The 23,325-nt window shown below is 43.3% G+C and overlaps 1 protein-coding gene across 1 annotated transcript; it reads left to right on the plus strand.

Moving 5' to 3' along the window:
* The first annotated feature begins 1,720 nt into the window (after positions 1–1,720).
* RNF34 (ring finger protein 34) lies at positions 1,721–23,018 on the plus strand. Its single transcript, XM_032431481.1, has 6 exons — positions 1,721–1,846; positions 13,828–14,046; positions 16,009–16,416; positions 17,904–18,005; positions 18,277–18,478; positions 20,725–23,018. Exons 1-6 carry the CDS (start codon positions 1,841–1,843, stop codon positions 20,913–20,915), a joined length of 1,128 nt encoding a protein of 375 aa, XP_032287372.1. The 5' UTR covers positions 1,721–1,840; the 3' UTR covers positions 20,916–23,018.
* Positions 23,019–23,325: the final 307 nt, after the last annotated feature.

The following is a 23,325-nucleotide window of genomic DNA, read 5'->3' on the forward strand; positions in this document are numbered from 1 at the left end:
ACAAGCAGACTCCCTGCTGAGCTAGGAGCCCAATGCAGGACTCAATCCCAGGACCCCAAGATTATGACCTGAGCCAAAGTCAGATGCTTAATCAACTGAACTACCTAGGCACCCCTGGATAAACCACATTTTTAATCCACTCATCAAATAATAGACCTTTACATTTTTTCACTTTTTGACTATTATGATTATGCCGCTGTGAACATTCATGTGAAAGAGGTTTTTGTTGTTGTTGTTGTTGTTGTGGACATGTTTTTATCTCTTCTGGGTTTATACATGGGACTGGAATTGCTGGGTCATATAGTAATTCTATGTTTAACATTTTGAGGAACTGCCAGATTGTTTTCCAAAGAAGCTGCACCATTTTGCAGTCCCACCAGCAATATACTAAGGTTCCAATTTCTCCACATCCTCACAACACTATTATCTCTTTGATTTTAGCCATCCCAGTGGGTGTGAAGTGGTATCTCTTTGTGGTTTTGATTTGCATTTCCCTAATGGCTAATGAAGTTGAGTATCTTTTCATGTGCTTATTCGTTAACTTTGAGGTAGGCCTGCCAGCTTCCTTTCTTAGGAGGGAAAATTATGGCTTTGTACCACCAGCAAGTTTTTATTGAGTGTCTTTGTGCCTAGATTATTAGAGGAATAAATTGATACTCTCTTTTCCAATGAAGCTCAGCTACTGCTCTGACATGGTGAATGAAAGGCTTTCTTTGCATTTTTTTTTTCCAAAGAAAATTCAGGACTATACTGGGTAAGAAGTTAAACATTAAGTACGCTAAAATATAACCTAAAAAATAAGTATTCTTGCAGCCTAAGGAAGCGGAGTGCCTTTGTTTTATTTAATCTGACATAGTGCATATAAACAAATATATTTAAAAGAACAGTGTTAGGTCCTATGAGAGGTGAGTGAATTGCCATCTTCATGTCTCTTTCTTTAAATACTGGTGGATTTAAGAGGGGAGAGGAAGTATAGGAAAACCAACGGAGTGTCATCCAGTCGGGTTGAAGAAATCGATATTTACAACCTTCAATTTTCTCTGTTCACATAAAGTCAATTCCAAGGGCTCATCCGAATCCCCTCATTGTATTAGAGGATTTGGTTATTTTGAATGTCACTCTGAAAGAGCAGCTGGGATTTGAGAACTGTTTGGCTTAAGCGTTTTCAATAAAACCTTGTTATTAGGGCCGTGTCTTAGAGTGCGCAGCTTGCCGCTGCTCACCCGACCCTCCAGAGGGGAGACCTAAGGTCATTACCCAGTGTGAGCGGCTTGAACATCTCGGGAGGAAATCCGAGGCCCTGTTCCGACGGCTATTTAAAAAAAAAAAAACAAAACCCTTCAAACCAACCGGTCTTTTCAAATTTACCACGCCCCTTCCTGCCTTCACTGCCCTGGAAACTGGACCACCTAGCCCCAAAGCTAAATCTCTACCATACAGGTTCCTCAGGGAACGCTGACTCCTGTTTCAGCGACCCAACCAAGAAATCAGTCCCAGCGGGCGCCTCCCGCCACACCCAGACCCGCCCGTCCCCGCTCTGGGCGCAATGGAGTCTTCCTCCGCCTACCCGGCAGGCCAGAGGCCCCGCCCCATTCCCGCTACTTCATTGGCTCTGGTGACCAGCCCCCAGAGCGTTGGCTTCGGATTGGCCGACGCGGCCGCCGCTCGGCGCTCTTCCCGGGGGCGAGAGGCGGGCGTGACTACGCCCCTGCGTCGGGACGCTCGGTCGCCGCGAGAGGCGCCGTAATCGCCGCCCAGAAGGCAGGAAGGCGGCTGTGCGAGGAGCTGCTATGGTGCTTAGTTCCCCTGCAGAGCCGACCGAGACGCGGCGGTCGCGGCCATGAAGGTGAGGGGCCGGTGGGGCCGGGCAGTTCCTCCTCGCCTCTCCTAACTGGCCGGGGCGCCTGAAGTGGCTTCCTTTAGCCTCAGCGGTTCACCCCGCCGGCACCTCGGAGAGCTCCGCTGGGGGACGTCCCGGGCCGGCGTCCGGGCCCTGACCTGCCCACAGCGGAGATCCTGGGCTCCGGGACCTCTCCAGCTCCCACAGCGCCTCCCTTCCGCGAGCTTGAGAGGGGGGGGAGAGGCCGGGCGCCCCCCGCGCTCAAGCCTGGTGGGCCGGTCTTTGCTCCTGGCCCTGTCCGCTTCCTCGGGGGCCTGAGGCAGACCCCCTAGTTCCCGCCTCAGCCCTCCATGCCTTTGCCCACAGCGTGCCCTCTCCCGCCCCGAGTCCTTGAACTAACCCAAATGTCGGGAACACTACGGGACTGTCGCAGGACGGAGACCGCAGGACGAAGGGGAAGAAGAGTAGTGCGGAGAGTCGTGAGGCTGGGGCTAGGCTAACAGGTTAAAGATGCCTTCAGGCGGGGATCCCACCCTTCTGAAGGATTTCTTCGTAGGCTTATTACTGGGGCCGTGACCGAGGGCGCTAGCAAACTAGATGTGTCTCCATCGCCACTAGGTACGCAGCAAGTAATTTGACAGCTTGAGTTCTTCAAGGTGGGTGTGAGAGCGTGGGAGCATCAGTGAGTGAGAAGTTTAAGAAAAGGGGGAAGGGGGAAGATTCTGGCCTACTTTTGGGAGCTGATTTTCTCAACTTGATCTCAGAGTTCTAAAGAGCTCTGTGTAGGACAATCAGTTCAGGTATTGATTCATTTGTTGGACTCAAACCAAGTGGGATGAGTCATAAGGTGATACTCTTTCAGACCTAGACGATTTCATTAATCCCTCTGAAGAGGCGTGCTTGTTGTGGGTAAGGGAAGTAACAGTGAATTGCTAGCTTAAAACTGTACCCTCACAAAGCCTCAAAAATTTGCTGCGGAAGATTGATAGGGAGTGTCAAGTGGCTAGAGAAATTCAGCAAATATTTTCATGAACGTTTCCTATGTGTTAAGAAGAGGGAGACTTGCTGAGTTGGAGTAATTGAAAATGCAATCCCACCTTTTAGGAGTTTGCCAATCAAGAGAAAAGACATTCTCAGGTAACCACATTAAAAAGCAGAATATGATGTAAGGTATCAAAAACAAAATGCTCAGGAGCAAGAAAGGATATTTCTGGCCTTAGGAAACAAGGAGGATTTTTGGAAATTGGAAACTTTGAACTGTGTGTTAAAGTATGAAGATATTAGATATAAAAATATCTAAAACTAGCTTTCTTTGCTGCAAACCATCATCTTGGTGTGTTAAGATTCAGAAACAAAACAGGGATCTTTATATACATATATGTATACACACGCACAAATACAAATATACATATATATGTATATAGCCTTAAAGAATGTCAAAATCGTGATTAGTATTAAATTTGTCACCCGTCAATGAACTAGATTTAGAAGGAGAGAAGTAGGGACAGGTCTGGTGCTGGATTTTTTTTTTTAATAAAATTTTTTTTAAGGATTTCATTTATTTATTTGTCAGAGAGAGCGCAAGCGGGGGAGTGGCAGGCAGAGGGAGAAGCAGACTCCCTGCTGAGCAAGGAGCCCCTATGAGGTTCCCAAGGAACCCTGGGATCATGACCTGAGCTGAAGGCAGACGCTTCACGGAACTGCCCAAGCATCCCCAGTGTTGAAATTTTTAATCAAGTTCTTTAAAATCAATTTAAGTGGAAGACACTGCTTTCTGACTTGACATTTTAGAAACAAAATTTGGTGGTAGTTGAAAAAGTAGAAAAGATACATGCTTCATGAAGCAAAAAGGCAGACCTAAATGGACATCAGTCTGTGCAAAAGGACTGTTATGAAGATAGCTGCTTTTCATTTATGTTTTTATGGAAAGTGGATTCCTGAAATACAGGATTTGGGCTATTGTTTATTATTTAACTTTGTTTAAAATTGAAATTGTGAACAATGCTCATCTGTAGATTTCTGGGCAGGGCCAATGATTCCTGATGCCATGGAATCCTAACATGTGAATGTTCATTGAAGCAAGTACTTCTTTCAGGGGAATTAAAATTACTTTTGAGAGTTAAACAATCAGAAAAGTACATCTTCACTCAAACCCAGGAGTAGCTGATTTTAATATGTGTGGAATGGGTATTTACTTTCTTCCTTTAACTTGTTTGTTTAGAAACTGATGTTTTGAAGTAAGTTTTACCTCTCAAAGACTCAAGTAACTGTTTAACCTTAGAGTAGCATTTAATTAATTCCCTCTAAGGGGTTTAAAAATCCAAATTGGTGTCCTATATTGATTTAATCCTCCTTCCTGTTTTTCCGTATTTATATTGATCTCACCCCTGATTGTACTAATCGTGTTCATTGTTTCAAGCTCAAAATGAGAAATTAAGAAGAAAGTAATCTGTTGGATATAATTTCCTTTTTGTTTTTCTTCTCTGAAAGGTGGAGGAATGGTGCTAAGGATCAAGTATAATATTAAAAAAGAAAGAAAGAAAGAAAACAAAACCCAAATATGAGGAAGGTAACATTTATGATCTCCAGAAAACCTTACTGTAAAAATCCATCCATCAATTTGGCCAAATTTCTTACCTAAAAATACGCATTTTTAAGATCAGCATCTGTTTTTGCAGCCTGCTTAATGTCCAAATTGTATGAGAGAAAGAATTTAGGATGTAGAATTTCCTCCTTTGTGGTATATGGTCTGATTATTTGGTAATTTAAAAGGTAGTTTCTTGCAAATTTTATTTCAGTTGAAGCAGCAGTTTCAATAACAAATCCTTTCACATTTTAAGGAACATATGCTCAAGTGGCTCTGAATAAGTTAAAGATTTTTGATAATTATCTCAACTTCTCAGCTGTTTCTTCTGCTTTGCTTAGTTACTTCTGCTAGTCCTAAGTTCTGTAGGAAAGTTTTTTTTTTTTTAAGATTTTATTTATTTATTTGACAGAGAGAGAGATAGCGAGAGCAGGAACACAAGCAGGGGGAATGGGAGAGGGAGAAGCAGGCTTCCCGCCGAGCAGGGAGCCCGATGTGTGGGACTCGATCCCAGGACCCCGGGACCATGACCCGAGCCGAAGGCAGATGCCCAACGACCGAGCCACCCAGGCGCCCCAGGAAAGTTTAACCTAATTGAAATTTAAACTGTAAAACTTATTCTTTTACATCACTGGTTCTAAGGTTTGAAACATCTTTTCATGTTGTTTAACACAAGGACATTGAGTTTTAGCAAACAAAGTTGTTTGGAGTTGAAAATAACACCTATGGTGAGTGAATTCTCCAAGGAAGCTTTCATTAGTGGAAGAACTGAATTCCTGCCTGGTCCTAGTAGCTTCATACAACATCCAAGAAAATTAATATTCTTGAATTTGAAATTTGGAGGTTTTTCTTTAATGTAACTGTATACAGTATTATATTTAATTTAGAGTTATGGCAAGCAACTCTTAGGAGGTGGCATTATTATTGCTCTTTACCTATTTTCTTTTTTTTTAAAGATTTTATTTATTTATTTATTAGAGAACGAGAGAGAGAGAGAAACAACATGAGAGGGGAGAGGGTCAGAGGGAGAAGCAGGCTCCCTGCTGAGCCGGGAGCCTGATGTGGGACTCGATCCCAGGACTCGGGGATCATGACCTGAGCCGAAGGCAGTCACCCAACCATCTGAGCCACCCAGGCGCCTGCTCTTTACCTATTTTAATCAACGGGAATGATAGAGGGGCACCTGGCTGGCTCAGTTGGTAGAGCATGTGACTCTTAGAGTTGTGAGTTCAAACCCCATGTTGGGTGTAGAGCTTACTTAAAAAAAAGGCAAATGATTTAGAATATGATCATTAGTTTTCTGCTGTTTTCAAATCCATCAGCTTTCTCATTGATTGTTATTTAATCTTCATGGAAACCAGCATGGCTTTTTTTTTTTAAGATTTGTTTATCCATTTTTGAGAGAGAGTATGCGTGCGCACGCAAGCACACAAGCAGGGGGAGCGGCAGGCAGGGGCAGAGGCAGAGGCAGGCTCCCCCCTGAGCAGAGAGCCCAACACGGGGCTGGATCCCAGGACCCTGGGATCATGACCTGAGCCGAAGGCAGACGGTTAACGACTGAGCCACCCGGGCGCCCCGGCATGGCTTTTCTTGTTATTCATTCTAGTTTGCCTGGTGACTATAATACTTGGAATCATTAGAAAGGATCACATCCTGATGTGGTTTAGGATAGGATTCAAAATTTGTAGCAAAATTTTTTAATTGAGCATTTTGGAATTATCCCCCCACCCACAGGGATTCTGAAACACACACACACACACTCTCTCAAAGATGGTTGAAACTTGAGGCCATTTGAAAACTGGCACTGTGCCAGAATGGTGCTGGGTTATTGCTCTTGCAAAGAAACAACACATTTCCTCTTGCTTTTGTTGACTGGAATGGTGATTCTGAATGGACTTATGTTGTGTGAATCTGACTGAGGAATCTGAGAGAGTGCTTGTAATATTGGTGGTGTATCATGGAAATAAATGTCATAGCAGTAGAAACTCAGTCCCACTCGCATGCAAATTGTTTAGGTTTGTGGGTGCACTCCCCTTGCCTCCTTTATATTCCTACAGAGGGGAGAGACTTTCTAATTCATCCTCTAGGAAGAAACAATACAGGACAGACACTTTATGCTACCAGAGAAAGAAGAGGAATGTTTATGTTGGTGAGTTTTAGCAGAGGAGCCAAACAGCACTTTCTGGGACCTTCTCAGATCTGTCTTCCTGTGGGGTGATAGCATTCTGGTCAACTAGGTGGTAAGCTGCTATTGGTCAGCTTTGCTGGTCACTGGTCTATTATCAAGACCGATGGGCTACAGAGCTAAAGGCATGCTTTCAAATTGGTATAAGTGAAGAAAGCAAATATTTAAATTACTGTTTGTATTATTTCTTAGTTTCAAATTGGGAGTGGAAAAAGTAGTTACTGCCCCGCTAAAATCTTGGTGCACTGGCTTTGGATACCAGAATAACATGAGGAGATCTAGGTGTCTGGGCCAGTCCGGACAGGAGGCTTTAGAATTGGTTTTTTACCATGGGCCTTGTATGTGTTTAATGTGATACCTTGTTCTTAGCTAATACAAGCCAGGCAGGCCATGTCCCATGATTATTGAGGAGCAATTTTGGCCTAAGGCGGTATGTAGGAAAGGGATTAGATTATTATGAAAATCATTTATTTTCACTAGTCATTGGTGGGTAGAAAATAAACTGCAAACACAGCTAAATTCCCTGAGTTAGCTCTGTGCCAGGCATGGGTAGATAGGTGCCTTATTCGGTTATTCTCCATTTTTGAACTACATTTATGGTCAAGTGAGGAAATGTAGCCATCTTTACAGTGGTCCTTCCAACCTCTTAGATTCATGGGGTTTAGCCTGTGGAGTCCTCTCAGCCATGGTCCCAAGTAGGATTTGGAATTGTTAGTCACATAAGCCCAGATCATAGCTATAGTTTTCAGAGATCCAGACTTTGGCCTTACTCATGGGAGGGTAGCTTTTTTTTTTTCTTCTTCTTTTTTTAATTTTTATAAGCATGCAAGGGTTACCATTCATCTTGTGCTTGGAACCAGGGCAAAGCAACAACTCAGTTTATTGCAAATTTAGGAGCCAAAGGGCTGTGCCTTGTGTACTGTCTAGGAATTAGGTTTGCTCAGAAAATCTAGGAGGAAATGGAGTAGTTTGGAAAATATGTTTCAGTCTTACCACCAGAAGGTGAACAGAGAGTGAGTAAAAGACAAGGGAATGCAGGCTGCTTAAACTGGTGGAAGATCTTAAAGGATAGGGAAGACAGAGGGAAAGAACATGAACCTGGGTCTCTAAAGCTTTTAAAGGAAAGATGCAAAGGGGGGAAGCTTTTTGGCTATTACCTTACGAGATATGGTAACTGGGCTCCAAGGAAATAAAGGCAGAGTCAGGAGCTCAGAAGATCAGCTAACATGTTCCCTTTCCACACCCCCTTCAAGAGCCCACATTCAGTAAACTGTTGGGACAATGCTCTCTGAAATAGTTCCATAATTGCTTTTATAGATTCTGTTACTTGAAAATTGGGACTGTCATGTCAAGTAGTAACAAAATTTGGACAGAGTTGAGAGGGGAAAGATTGGTATAGGACGCTTCAAGCATTATTAATTGAATGTCAAGGTGATGGTTATGAGGTAGGGATGCCTATGCCCTGAGGGTGGGGCGCCTGGCTGGCTCAGTTGTTAAGTGTCTGCCTTGGGCTCAGGTCATGGTCCCAGGGTCCTGGGATCGAGCCCCGCGTCAGGCTCCCTGCTCCGCGGGAAGCCTGCTTCTCCGTCTCCTGCTCCCCCTGCTTGTGTTCCCTCTCTCGCTGTGTCTCTCTCTGTCAAATAAATAAATAAAATCTTTAAAAAAAAAAAAAAAATTAGGAAGTTGGGACTTTACGGGAAAGTGCTGGAAGATGAAACCTACTAAAGGGGAGGCAAGGAGATGGAGCCCAACCAGGGCTGGGGAGATTCATCTTCTGAGTGGATTCTTCAACTTGGAGGTGAAGGACAAAAATAGTTTGAACAATGGTGGTTTTTGTCCCAAAAATCACTGCCTTTCTCCTAGTACTGGAGATTTCACACAAAACATGTAGAGGAATAAGTTGGGAAATAAAAAGTTAGGGCCAGAAAGCAAAGAGTAAATAAAATGAGGGAATAAATTAAAAATGAAGGAAGACACCAATTTCAGCAAAAATTCTGGGCCAATATATAGAAAGGAACTAATTTAAGAATCAGATGAGATTGTTAAAAACTCAGCCAAGCCTTCCTGAAGGTATTAGGGGAGACCATAGAGGGAGGAGAAACCCTAGAGACATGACCCACTCCTGTGGGGAAAAATTGTCCACAGGTTGTGAGGCGTGTTTGGCTAATGTCTTGGTCTTGGAGAGAGGCACAGGCTTCAGAAGTAACCATAGCCCCTTATCAGCACTCCACTGAGTGGTTTTCCAGCTAAAATCTTGTAGGCAGGAAGAAGAGAGCACCTAAACCAAGCCGCCGTTAACCCGTTAGCCTCCACTGTAATTCAAATCACGTGGGGACCTTTATTTATTTATTTATTTAAAGATTTTATTTATTTATTTGACAGAGACATACACAGCGAGAGAGGGAACACAAACGGGGAGTGGGAGAGGGAGAAGCAGGCTTCCCGCGGAGCAGGGAGCCCAATGCGGGGCTCGATCCCAGGACCCTGGAATCATGACCTGAGCCCAAGGCAGACACTTAACAACTGAGCCACCCAGGAGCCCCACGTGGGGAACTTTAAAAAAAATTCCAGGGGCACCTGGCTGCCTCAGTTGCTGGAGCATGTGATTCTTGGTCTCTGGGTCATGAGTTCAAGCCCCACGTTGGGGGTGGAGATTACTTAAAAAAAAAAAAAAATTCTGATGCCTCAGGTTATACCCCAGACCAGTTAAGTCAGAATTTCTGGGGTGGGACCCAGGCCTCAGGATTGTTTAAGGCCCCCTTGTTGAGTCCAGCCACGACTTTCTGGGCCACTTAACAGGCCTGTGCAATTTCCTATCAAGAGACCTTGGCAGTAGCCTTTGTGATACAAGACTGAAAACACCTGCTCCCAAGAAGTCAGGGATGTCGAAGCACTAAAGAAATCACCTTCATTTCAGCACTGGTGTGCCAGAAAACATGGGGCTTAAGGGGGAAATGGAAATTAATTTTTAAAAAATATGCTGGATGCAAAAGAAAGGTACTTCAAATAAAACTAGTGACTGGGGCTTCCACGATTTCAAATTTCTGAACTTTGAAGAAGGCTGGAGTGTTGCAAATGCTATCGTTAGAGGGTAACAGTATATGTAGGTAGGTTTACTCTTGAGTGTGATCAGAGTATTCTCTTATTGGGAGATTTTGTCTTAAGTTTACAGACCTAATGAAGCTGAGACCTAGATCTTTTCTGTGTTTCCTCTTTCCCTTTGCTACGGTCTTTGGCTGAGTTATGCCAAATATTAGGTTGCAGCAACATATTTTTGCCTGGGACGACACTTTGGTGGTTGGCTTGTGCTTTGTTTTTTATTTTGTAATGAGATGGCCAAAAGAAGATAGGAGTGTTCTTTTCATTGTTTTCCCTTCTGGGGAATGAAGAGGAAATTCCCTCCCCTTTATAGAAACGAGGAATGGGATGAAATTGTTACTCTCCTATATTGATGCCTGCATAGAGATTCTACCTGTTTTCCCAAAGTAAATTCTTTTCCCTTCACTAGAGCTGTGAATATTTTCAGCTTAGAATTTTAATGATTATACTCATTAATAGAGTTTGAAATGTATATTCTTCCTTTTTTTTTTTTTTTTTTTTTTAAAGATTTTATTTATTTATTTGAGAGAGAGAGAATGAGAGAGACAGCACATGAGGGGGGGAGGGTCAGAGGGAGAAGCAGACTCCCTGCCGAGCAGGGAGCCCGATGCGGGACTCGATCCCGGGACTCCAGGATCATGACCTGAGCCGAAGGCAGTCGCTTAACCAACTGAGCCACCCAGGCGCCCTGAAATGTATATTCTTCCTTAACTCTCATTGTAAAACTGCTTTCTGGGAGAACGAACTGTGACAGTGGTGCTTGTAAGAGGAGGTATCATTTGAGAATTCATGCCTGCTAGGTCAGAATCCTTTTTACCTTTAATACTTTCTCAACTAGTTACAAGTGGATCTTTCTAGGCAGCACGCAAAATTTGATGTTACGTTGCCTGGAAAGAGGTAATATAAAGAAACCTGTTACACAGTTCTTTTCTTATCAGTAATGGTGGTGGAGCTAGATGCTGTAGAAAAAGGGAGTTGTGTTCACAAGGAACTTTCAGTTGAGTTGGGGAGGCAGCGTCACGGAATCAGAAAGGGGATAAAAGCCGACACGGCTGTTTAACTGTTTAGTACCCAGGCCAGCAGGAAGCTGAAGCTCACCAAATACTACTACTTTAAACTCTTGGAATGAAGAAGAGTTTATCCCAGTGGTACTTTCTGCAATTGAGGTATTTCGCCCCTGAAAATGATATGTACATGTTGAATTTTTTTCCCCCAACAGCAAACTTGAAAAACATTTAATTCCAGTATAAGTAACACAGTGTTATATTAGTTTCAGGTGTAATGCAAATTGAATTTTTATTTTATTTTATTCTTTAAAGATTTTATTTGAGAGAGTGAATGAGAGAGTGTAAGCGCAAGTGGGGGAAGGGGCAGAGGGAGAGGGAGAAGCAGGCTCCCGGCTGAGCAGGGAGTCTGATGGGGGCAGGGCTCCATCCCAGGACTCCGGGATCATGACCTGAGCCAAAGGCAGATGCTTGACCTACTGAGCCACCCAGGCACCCCACAAATTGAATTTTTAAAAACATTTTCAGTTTTAAGAGCTCACTTTTTTTTTTAAAGTAATCTCTACGCCCAACGTGGGTATCAAACTGAGGACTCTGAGATCCAGAGTCACATGCTCCACTGAGGGAGCCAGGCCCTCCAAGAGCTCATTGTTTAAAGCACTGAGGATGAATCTTTTGCGAAAAGAATACTTTTTTAAAACTTAATTTTAAAAATTTTTATTGAAGTATAGTTGACATATGATGTTACCTTAGCTTCAGGTGTATAAGATAATGACTGACACTTCTATAAGTTATGCTGTGCTCACCGCAAAAAAGAACACGCACTTTAAATGAACTTAATCTGGATTTTCATGCTTTTATGTTTAAACATATCATGGCTCTAGAGTCTGAGGTATATATTTATTTAAAGGTATGAACTATTAATTATAGTTCAACCTGACTTTTAAAGGCATCACTGTTTCTCTAGAATTATAGGGTATGAAGCTATATAATACTCGTCAGTGACCCTGAAACTTGAGACTGTTTGAACACTGTATTGTGGTTTCTTATTGCTTTACCTTCTCCTTTCCCTATAGTTAATATAGCATATTACGTGTGGGAAATAGCAAGAATAGCATGATTCTTCTATAGCATCCTAAATAGCCTTTTAAGGTTGTTTTAAAATTTTTTTTAAAGAGCTTGTTGGACAAATAGTAAATATTTGATAGAGTTAGTTAATAAAATACGGAACCGTGTTGCCATTTTAACTAATCACATCTCACCTACCTGGACTCCCATTATCTATCACATTATCTAGAGTCTAGAATGTGCTTAAGAATTAGGACAAGGGGTAAAAGCTCATTGGTTCCAAACACTATAGCTTTTATACTTTTGCATGGGAAAGTACCTTGAGTGCTCATTGAAAATATATTTTCATATATACTCTGACCAGCTTGGTTATCAGGTTTCTGAGTCTGCAGTAAAAAAGGAGACAGGTTGCTGGAGGTGAGTATAATGTGAGCGGTGGTGCCTCACAGGGAAGAGACAGGAGAAAAAAAAACTAAAGGCAATACATTAATTTCAGGCCATTTAGTGGAGTGACAAATAGCCCTTCTGCCCTGGAAGGTCATTATGGTTATCCAGTCATCAGAAATTGTGTTTAGTGTTCTCATTTTGAAAAGATAGGATCACTGCTTTTTAAAAATATATTTTTAATGTCAAAGTAGTATATTTATAAAGAGCTTGGAAAGTAGAAAGAAAATAGATTTATACAAGTTATATTAAAACCCTAGAGCTTCAGTTGGCATTTTGATGTTTTCCCAATCATTTTTTCAAAATAAAATTTATATATGCCATAGTTTATTATGCACGGCTACACCTGAGAGAACAGAAGTTTAATGAAATTAAGTAATTTGAGTTTATATTTGGTTTGCTAAATGATAGCTGGGAAAAATCTTCCTTAACCTGTAGAACTGCGCCGTCTAGTACAGTCACCAGGGGAAGGTGCCAGATAGAATACAGGGTGCTCAGTCAAGCTTGAATTTCAGATAAACAACAAACAGCTGTTCTGGTGTAAGCATATCTCACATGCTGCACAACCCGTACGTCCATCCAGTCATTTTTCTTTGCGTGCACACACGTGTCTCTGTTTCAGTGTATGTGGATTTTTTTCTTTTTTTACAAAAATTGGGTTCATATTGTATCTTTTCCTTTTGTTTAATGATGTCGCAAGTTTCCCCATCGCCAAATATTGTTTGAAAATACCAGAAAATTATATCTTTCCAAAGAGCTTAAACTTTTGATGCTTCCAAGACTAATCTCTCAAAACCACAGTGAGATATCCTCTCACACTTACTAGAATGGCTATTATAAAAAAGACAAGAAATAATGTGTTGGTGAGGATGTGGCAGAAAGGGAACCCTTGTACACTGTTGGTGGGAATGTAAGTTAGTATAGCCACTGTGGAAAACAGTATGGAGGGTCCTTGAAAAATTAAAAATGGAACTACCATAATCCAGCTATTCCACTTTGGGTATTTATTTGAAGAATATGAAAACACTAATTCAAAAAGATCTGTGCATCCCCTATGTTCACTGCGGCATTATTCACAATAATCAAGATATGAAAACCTAAGTGTCCCTTGGTGGATGAATGGATAAAGAGGTGGTAGGTACATACAATGGAATACTACCCAGCCATCAAAAAGAAGGAAATCTTGCCATTTGTAACAACACAGATGGACCTTGAGGGAGTTATGCTAAGTGCAGTAAGTTCGGCAAAGAGAGACAAATACTATATGATTTTACTTATATGTGGAATTTAAAAAAACGAACAAACTCATAGAACAGATTCCTGGTTACCGGAGGGGAAAGGGATAAGAGGAGGGGTGAAATGGGTGAAGGGGCTCAACTGTATGGTGATGGATGGGAACTAGATTTGTGATCACTTTGTAGTGTATACAAAATCGAATTGTAATGTACACCTAAAATTCATTATATATCAGTTTTATTCCTCAGAAGAATAATCTCAGAGTTATTTAGGGCAAATGTACCTCTCCAGAGTGGCATTCCCTGAAGTTTGCAGAGAGCCCAGGTTCCACTCAGCTTTAAACTGTGGTCTTTGTTTTCCTTTCCAGGCGGGTGCCACGTCTATGTGGGCTTCCTGCTGTGGGCTGCTGAATGAAGTCATGGGAACCGGAGCTGTCCGGGGCCAGCAGGCAGGATTTGCAGGAGGTACCGGTCCATTCAGATTTGCACCAAACTCTGATTTTTCCACTTATCCACCAGCACCTACGGAAGGGCCTAACATAGTTTGCAAAGCCTGTGGACTTTCATTTTCAGTCTTTAGAAAGAAGGTGAGTTGGATGAAATGTTCTATACAAAAGATACATTTCTTGATTATATGTTGAATGCTAATGAATCATTTCTTTTTATTAAAATTACCAAAAATCCTGGGGCGCCTGGGTGGCTCAGTTGGTTAAGCCTCTGCCTTCGGCTCAGGTCATGATCCCAGGGTCCTGGGATCGAGCCCCGCATCCGGCTCCCTGTTCAGTGGGGAGTCTGCTTCTCCCTCTCCCTCTACTGCTCTGCCTACTTGCGCGCTCTCTGCCAAATAAATAAATAAAACTTAAAAAAAAAAAAAAGAAAATTACCAAAAATCCTTATTAACCATTTCCTATTCAGAAAAGTACTCAGTTGGGGGTGCATGGGTGGCTCAGTTGGTTAGGTGTCTGCCTTCAGCTTGGGTCGTGATCTCCGGGGTCCTAAGATCGAGCCCCACAATGGGCTTCCTGCTCAGTGGGGAGTCTGCTTCTCTCTCTTCCTCTGCCCTTCCCCCCCCACTCATGTTCTTTTTCTCTCTCAAATAAATAAAACCTTTTTAAAAAAGTACTCAGTTGAAGGGACTGTATTACTGCTCAAGTTTTCTGACAAGGTGTTGTTCTCATGTTGCTCAGGCATCTTGCCTTTGAGCTCTTTATACTTCGATTCTTCCTGATTATGCTTATGTTCTGGAGCAAGAGATTTAATTAGTTTGCAGTTTTGTTCAGAGATGATTTACTATAACTGACTTCGTTTCAAAAAATGTATCTACCCACATTCTTTTTTTTTTTTTTTAAGATTTTACTTATTTATTTGACAGAGCACAAGCAGGGGGAGTGGCAGGCAGAGGGAGAAGCAGGCTCCCTGCTGAGTGAGGAGCCGGATGTGGGACTCGATCCCAGGACCCTGGGATCATGACCTGAGCCGAAGGCAGACGCTTAACCAACTGAGCCACCCAGGTGCCCCCTACCCACATTCTTTTTTTTTTTTTTTTTAAAGATTTTATTTATTTATTTGAGAGAGAGAGAATGAGAGAGAGAGAGAGCACACGAGAGGGGGGAGGGTCAGAGGGAGAAGCAGACTCCCCGCTGAGCAGGGAGCCCGATGCGGGACTTGATTCCCAGGACTCCAGGATCATGACCTGAGCCGAAGGCAGTCGCTTAACCGACTGAGCCACCCAGGCGCCCCGCCCCCTACCCACATTCTTAACGCGTGAAGAAATTATTATAAGATAACCAATGTGTAGAGATTCAGCATAAAACACTTGGGCTAAGACAGTTACTTTCTCTAAGACAGAAAGTCATTTTTTCTGAGAACCATTCATATTGTGAGGCCATGTCAGTCTTTGATCATCAGTTCAGTCCTCCAAAATATGTCAGGAACAAGGTGTTAGCTTTTGAACAATGCAGCAAGCAGAAAGGGCACATCTTAGTGTCTCCTTTAAGCTTTGCTAGTGCAATGGCTTTTCGTGTGATTAAAGCTCGGTAGGATACAGATTACTATAATAGTGAGATCCTCTATTTGCTTTGAATGACCTTGAGAGATAATTTGCCTTTCTCTTTCCCTCTCTGTGTTCTCCCCCCCCCCCCCCCCGCCGCCCCGGCTGCAGCTTCTCTTGAAGTGGGGAAATTGTTCACATAGGAAAAGAGTAGGAAGAGTTTGTGCTTTCTGCTCCACGTGATTCAACTCATCTCTGTTCTGCTAATTACATGTTTGCACCAAGGGGTGGAAAGGTTTTAATTCATTAGCACAAGAGTGTATGTTTTTCTTAAAGGGCTGTATTTGAACTTCGGTGACTCCAAACTGCCTCAGCCGTGAGGGTTTTGATTTTCATGGCTTTTGGAACCCGAAGGTGGCTGTGAGAGTAGCCAGGTGCCACGGAAGACTTCATAAGAACTAAAATTGAATTTTAATAGAAGGCAAAAAGAACAGGAGTGCTTTCACAATGGCCTATATCTGGCTATCATTAGCTGCTTCTTTTCTTTCTGTTTCTTTAGCATGTATGTTGTGACTGCAAGAAGGATTTTTGCTCCGTTTGTTCAGTCTTACAAGAAAATCTCCGCAGATGTTCCACGTGTCACTTATTACAAGAGACGGCCTTTCAGCGCCCTCAGTTAATGCGACTAAAAGTCAAGGATCTCCGGCAATATCTCATTCTTCGAAATATCCCAACTGATACCTGTCGAGAGAAAGAAGACTTGGTAGATTTGGTACTCTGCCACCATGGGCTGGGCTCTGAGGATGACCTGGACACGAGCAGCCTCAATTCCTCGCGGTCCCAGACTTCTAGCTTTTTTACAAATTCATTTTTTTCAAACTATACAGCCCCTTCTGCTACCATGTCTTCATTTCAGGGAGACCTTATGGGTGGAGACCGGACCTTCGGATCTGGGGCGCTGGCACAGGTACGAGGTACAACTACACCAAAGGCCTGGCCCCGCTAGTTGGCCGTATAGGGTGGCGCCTTTAGGGCTTCACGACTCCCCGTGGGGGCAGAGGTTCCACAAGCTGCTGAACTCTGTACGTGCAGGCTCTCCCGCTGTGAGTCTCTGAGCCTAGGTGCCGGGTAGCCCCAAAGTCAACTGTCTGAAGCTCATCAGTCTCTTGACTCTAGTTACTTCAGTTTCCTTATAAGTTAAATGCTAACTATTGAAGTAATGACTGAAAAGTAGTGTATAAATGTTTGCAGGATTATTTGTCAGTGACCGTGGACACAGCAGTATAAGTTAACCTAATGCCCAGTTGCCTTGCTACAGTAAAATTGTTCTAATTCTAATTTAGATAAGGGAAAAAGCCATGTGAATTAATCAAATAATGTGATTATCTACTAATTTCAAAGAAATGCCAGGGCAGAATATTGTCCCAGTGAGGTCCTTGGGCATCCTGATTGAATAACGTGCAAGGGCTCGTAATTAATAATTCAGTTCAGATGTATGAATGATTCTGAAATGCTGAATGGATTGTTTTGAACAATTCTCTCCACATTTAATTCTCTTCCCTGAAGAAAGCAGTTAAGAGCAGAGGGAAATCTGGTCTAGTTGCCTTCTAAATAGTCACAAATTAGAGAAGTCCAACCTAGGAGTTTTAATTATTTTCCCAAATGAGAGCTGGCATAACAATGATGCAAACACAAGACACATCTGACTTGTGTGCCACTTTTGGGTATATGACCATTCTTGGAAGGTGTGGGTCTTTGGATGCTGCAACATGGTGCTTGTGAGCCAGTGGGGTGGAATATTTGAAATTGGGAACTGACCTGGACTAGTGTAGCACTATGGTCAAAGTCTGAAGAGAAAGATATGGAAGAAGGTACGTAACCCAAGTCAAAGGTCTTTCTGTTCTGATTGTTGAGGAATTTCTAAAAACTAGAACTAGCATCAGTCATCAGTGAAGAAGTCTAGAAAGCATTCTGTGGAATCAGAATGTCTAGGTATGATGTAGTAGGACTGACGTCTTCCAAATCGATCGGGCTGAACTTAGCGCTTTAGCTTCTATCCGTTATCTTTGAGTTTCCAGCTAGACCAGCCTCATGCGGGTCCTTTGATGACGAAGCAGTGCAGTTGCATACACTGACGGCTTTGGCATTTCGTGATGGCACCTTTCTCAGGGAGTTAGGTTTCTCTGGTTAGGTTGTACGATTTCACACACACATAGGAATTTGGCTTTTGAGATAACTTTATGGAAGGTAAGTTATTTATGATATCATGTAGGGCCCAGCTCTTTGGGAGAGGCAGCAGCACTCCAGATCCAAGGTCATTGTGGAGTATGCCAGGTGCTGGGATCATTCTTGGGAAGGATCTATGGAAGGGTTTTCTCCAGTGTCAAATATTGATAAACAGGGTTGATACTTAGGAAAATAGGATTCCTGACCTAATCAGATTGATATGTGTAGGTACAAAGTGAAATAGCTTCAGCAAACACAGAAGAGGAGGATGAGGAAGATGATGACGAAGATGATGAGGATGATGACGATGAAGAAAACTTAGAGGAGGGGGTGAGTGCTCCTATAAAATTTGCTTTCCTTGACATGCCAACCTGGCAGGCAGGGAAAGTGCCTATGTGGACTTTTGCTAGATTAGCACGGGATGTTTCTTCTGGTTTGAATGTAGCGTAATATAGACAACACTTCAAGAACTGATGAGAAGTCTGGGAAGAGTAGCCAGGGCCAGTGGTGACTGGAGGGTGAGGGGAGCGTGCAGTTGTCCTTGCTGTGGGAGGTCTGCCTTTGCAGGAGCAGAGCTAATGGAAGCCCTCTGTGATCGCAGACGCCTGGCCTCTCTAAGAAGCGAGTACGAGCTTCGCTGTCTGACCTGTCAAGCCTTGAAGATGTGGAAGGAATGAGCGTGAGACAGCTGAAGGAAATCCTGGCTCGGAATTTTGTCAACTATTCTGGCTGTTGTGAAAAATGGGAGCTGGTAGAGAAAGTAAACCGGTTATACAAAGAGAATGAAGAAAACCAAAAGTCATGTAGGTTTCCTTTCTCTTTCTTCCCCTATACTGTCCTTCTTTAGGCTTTTAAAAATTGGGCTGTTTCTATCACAATGAAGTTAGATTTTTTGAGAAAATTATCCTTTTACTGAACAAATAAGATGTATGAATCTGTCGATCTATTAAGAAGTAGGTTTATTATGTGATGTTGGCTCTGAGACTGCCATTGCCAGGTGAGTTAGGTCATCGTCTGTTCAGTCTGGTTTTCTTTGCCATAATTTGTTAGAACTCTAATGAAATTCTTTGTCTCTATAAAAATGCATGCTTTCTCACTAACCCTTCTGGCAGGCCAGTACTTTGGTTATCTCAGTTGTAGCTTTTAAATCCTCACTGGAAAAGAAATTCCCTAGAGCCAAGAAGTTAAGTAGTTCTTAGCATCAGGTATTAGGTTTCTGTGTAAGTTGGGAAAAGCTGAGGTTAAGAATTTCTGATCTATTTATTGATGAGGCATGGAGCAGAAATCCTTAGTAGCAGGGCCAAGCCATAGAGCATTTATAAGCAAGAAAAAAGATTTCAGTGGTGTTTAGACTGACAAATATTATGTTCCTATCTATTTTTTTTTGTTTTGAGAGAGCGAGCGAGCAGGGGGAGGGGTAAAGGGAGAGGGAAAAGTAGACTCCCCACTGAGCAGGAAGCCCCATGCAGGTCGATCCCAGAACCCCAGGATCACGGCCTGAGCCAAAGGCAGACACTCAACCGACTTAGCCACCCAGGTGCCCTATTATGTTCCTATCTAAATGGTCCTCCCATCATTAACTTTTATCACCTTGGATTTTTTTTTCTTTAAATCTGGTTATAATACAGCAATTACTGATAAACAGTTTTGTGTCCAGAATATGCAGGAAGTATTTTGACATACCTATTTCTAAGATGATGCCACAAGGGTAAACACAGGAATCAATCCTCAGAGCCTTCAGAGGTCCCAGGCTGTGGCTGGGAACTGGTATTCTGGCAGTGAGGGGAGAAGTCCGTTTGCTTAGTGTAACGTGTGTACAACTGTGCATAGCGCGCACTGGTCGTGCATGGCCATCCCCCGCCTCCAGGGGTTTATGGTAGAGGAGGCCAAGACATGCACGTTTGCCAAAGTGCCTTTTTCAGTTAACTCACTGCTTACTCTATCCCTGGTCCAATCTCTAGGCCTGTGGAAAACTCATTTTGTTTTGAGCACAGCTGGAATCTTCCCTAGTTTGACTGGCTTCAGTCACTTACGTTGAGATTCACCCCAGTGGCCTTACCTAATAGCCTTGACAGACCCTGGCTCCTCTGCTTTATGCTCAGAACTTAAAAGAGTTGGAAGGAAACTTCCATGCAGGAGAGGGGACCACAGCCTAGACTCTGGTTTACTCAGGAGCCCTCTAGTGTCTTCTCCACTGGCTCATCCGTTGTTTTATCCCATGAATCCTTTCTCCCCAGTCCCTGGTTTACAAGAATCTCTTGACATGGCATTGTTATTTCTCTTAAATCCAGAGACTACTGGCCCTTTAGGGTTGAATTCTTGTTCTTTCTGACTGTTGTATTTCATGATATATTCCCATCAGTCCCCTCTACGACTTGTAAAAAGGGAAGCCTCGGTGTCTATAGCTCTAGGACCAAATCTCAGGCTGAGGTGAACTTTTTAAACTCATCCAGCACCTTTCTTATTCAGAGCTTGGATCTTCTCAGAACCTAAATCTGGGCCACAGAACCAGGATGGCCTGTTTACAGTTAGACAGACTCCAACTGGTTTTTGAGATACTTCTAAACTTTCCCCCAAGTACAGACTACTTGATGTACATACGACTCTTCATAACTTTCCTATCAGTGTGGAAATAAAGCTCTTCCTACCGAGATGAAGCTCTGGAGACTGACTTTTCCCGAGGCCACACAGTTGGGTTGGAAATTTCCAGTCATGTGCTCTGAGGCCCATGTATAGGACAACCTTGGGTTTCTTCATTTTCACTTACAGAAGTAATCTATCCTTATCACATAAACTTTGAATTACAGCTATAAAATAGAAATAAGTAGCTAACATTTGTTGGGCCCTTCCTACCTGGCCCTAAGCTAAGCATTTCTCATTTCTTCTTTGCAAAACTCTGAAGTATGGGCATTATTACTGCCATTCCTAGTGGAGGGAGCCGAAGTGCAGAGAAGCTGGATTATTTCTCTTACAACACAGGGCTCATCCGGGGCTCGGCCCCCGTCGGGCAGCGCTGTGCCTGCAGCCCCCGCTCTCTGTTGCCTTTCAGATGGCGAGCGGCTGCCGCTGCAGGACGAGGAAGACGACCGCCTGTGCCGTATCTGCATGGACGCAGTCATCGACTGTGTCCTGCTCGAGTGCGGGCACATGGTCACCTGCACCAAGTGTGGCAAGCGCATGAGCGAGTGTCCCATCTGTCGGCAGTACGTGGTGCGCGCCGTGCACGTGTTCAAGTCCTGAAGCCAGGCTCCATCCCAGGCATTTCAATGTACAGAAGCGACTGGAAACTCAGTGTTCAAAGGCTGAAACTATTTTAAAAAATTATTTTCACTACTAACTGGGGACAGAAAGATTCCTGCTAAGTGGTGGTGACGTTGGTCTGCACCATACGCCCGCCAGCCTGTGGCCGGGCCGATTCCCAGGTCGTGCGGGGCTCCGTCCCATGTCCGTGATCACTGATCGCTGATGAAGTCAGACTGCTTACAGCATCAGCTCCTGCTCTCTTCGGAGAACGTTTATCCTGTTCTCTTATTTCTCCTTCATGCTCTTTTTAACTTAAACTATTCAGATGTTTGAAACTTCTGTTCTCTTTGGATGAGATCACGTCCACAAGTGGCCAACATGGTACACACTGAGCAGTGGCCCCTCGGAATGGTCACTTTATTAGTCGTGTAGATTTTAAATGCTACTATTTGATGAATGTAAGTTTCCACATTGTTGCTATTTCTGCGTTTAAACATAATTGGGAACAACCGACATTCTGTAGTCAACTTGCCAGGGCCTTAGACTCAACATGTCCATTTCTGTTCAGGTACAGCTTTTTAGAGCAAGGGCTGCATCTAGCTTCTTTCGTTAGAGAAGTGTGTGTGTGAAATTCTTTTTTTTAATGTGTAATCAGTTTACACTGTTTTGTATAGTCAAAGTGTATTTTCAGTGCTACCGCTAGCTAATTTGAACTTTAGGAATAAAATTAGATTTTAAGAAATGCTTTTGCTTACATTGTCCTAGTCAGTTCCTAATTCACTTGGGTACAGCACGAATGGGTGTCTGCGTCCGGTCTGGCACCCTTCTTCACAAGGGACGGGAGCACCTTCAAAGACGTGCGGTCTTTGCTGCTGACTACCAGTAAGCTTAACTACGGACTTGCTGTTTCCATTGACCAGGTATTGTGCTGGGCGCTTTCTGGTTCTCTCCAGCATTCTGAAATCGGTTGCCTTGCTTTGCAGATGGGGAACGTCTGAGAAATTAAAGAACTTGTCTAAAATCTTAGAAAGTTGCTGGGACACTTGGCTGGCTCAGTCGAAGAGCATACGACTCTTGATCTCAGGGTCATGAGTTCGAGTCCTGAGTTGGGAGTAGAGATTACTTAAAAAGTGGGTGAATTATTTGGTATGTGACTATCTCTTAATAGAGCTGTTACCAAAAAAAGTGGTAATAAAATATTTGATACTTTAAAAAGGAAGTGGCTAATGTCAGGATGTGAACCTGGCTCTGATGCTAATGTTTTCTTAACTCTTCCGCTACCACCCAGCAAATGAGAAACTGGACATGGGCTTACGGAGAACGGTTCCTAGGATATGAATGATCTGAAATCGCTTTACTTTCACATCTAACTCCAGCCAGGGTGGTGTTTGGTTGAAACCAACTGTGGACTCATTCCCACTGGTAGTGGGCAGGTATGTTTTTAAGAATTGCCTAACATCTCAGCTGAGGCCTATTGGGTTTTATTTTTTGACTCTGCAGTGAATATATTGCACATGCCTTTAAGTGCTCAGGATCCACAAGTCAGTCAACAAATCTGAAGATTATAGCAAGGGAGGCAGATAGTCTGCCCCTGGGTGTAGGGGGGAAAGTTTGCCTAGTTGTGAAAAAAAGCATGCCTTCCCATGTCTTCTAGTTTTGAGGGTCAAAGCGTGCAAACCCAGGCCTCGTGGATATTTCAAAGAACCTTCTCTCCTGTTTGCCTACAGAGCCCAGGGTGGGTGTTGGCCACAGTTCATGGTAAGCAGCCTGAGCAGATCATTACCTCACCACAGAAGCAATAAAACTCACCCCCTGCCGAAGCTTTAGGAGCACTTACCCAATCTATACCTCTCGTGAGAGTGTGAACTCCAGAAATTCAACCTTGCCCTCAAATCGCTGATTTGGTGGAAAGTCGTCTTCAAAGCCTGGCCGGCAGGTGATAAACACACTAGAGTAGAAGCTGAGCAGCAGGTGCTGGATTGTCTTAAATTAGAAAATTGAGATTCATTTGTACATGGCCTCAGCTTCAAACAGCTTGTTTGGTGTTTCCTCTTGGATTTATAGAAGTTGTCTTAGGTACTTGTTGTTAGCAAGAGAACAAAAAACTCTTAATGGTGTCTTTTAAAATTTTATTTGTCAGAGAGAGAGCACACAAGCAGGGGGAGTGGCAGGGAGATGGAGAAGCGGACTCCCCACTGAGCAGGGAGCCCGATGCAGGACTCGATCTGGGGACCCTGGGATCACGTACTGAGCGGAAGGCAGACACCCAACCGACTGAGCCACCCAGGCGCCCCTTAATGGTGGATTTTTTTAAGGTAGTGTTTTGAATTAATCTTGGTTTAGTGAGTAGGCAACAGAAATTTTTAGCCTAACAGGCTGGACAGCTCACAATACTGACTGACTTGTT

The sequence above is a fragment of the Phoca vitulina genome, unplaced genomic scaffold (assembly GCF_004348235.1).
Source record: "Phoca vitulina isolate PV1807 unplaced genomic scaffold, GSC_HSeal_1.0 scaffold46, whole genome shotgun sequence".
NCBI lineage: Eukaryota > Metazoa > Chordata > Mammalia > Carnivora > Phocidae > Phoca > Phoca vitulina.

Coding starts and splice junctions, on each gene's coding strand:
- RNF34 (XM_032431481.1), top strand. Junction 14,047..16,008: donor TTTCAGTCTTTAGAAAGAAG/GTGAGTTGGATG, acceptor CTGTTTCTTTAG/CATGTATGTTGTGACTGCAA. Junction 18,479..20,724: donor TGAAGAAAACCAAAAGTCAT/GTAGGTTTCCTT, acceptor GTTGCCTTTCAG/ATGGCGAGCGGCTGCCGCTG.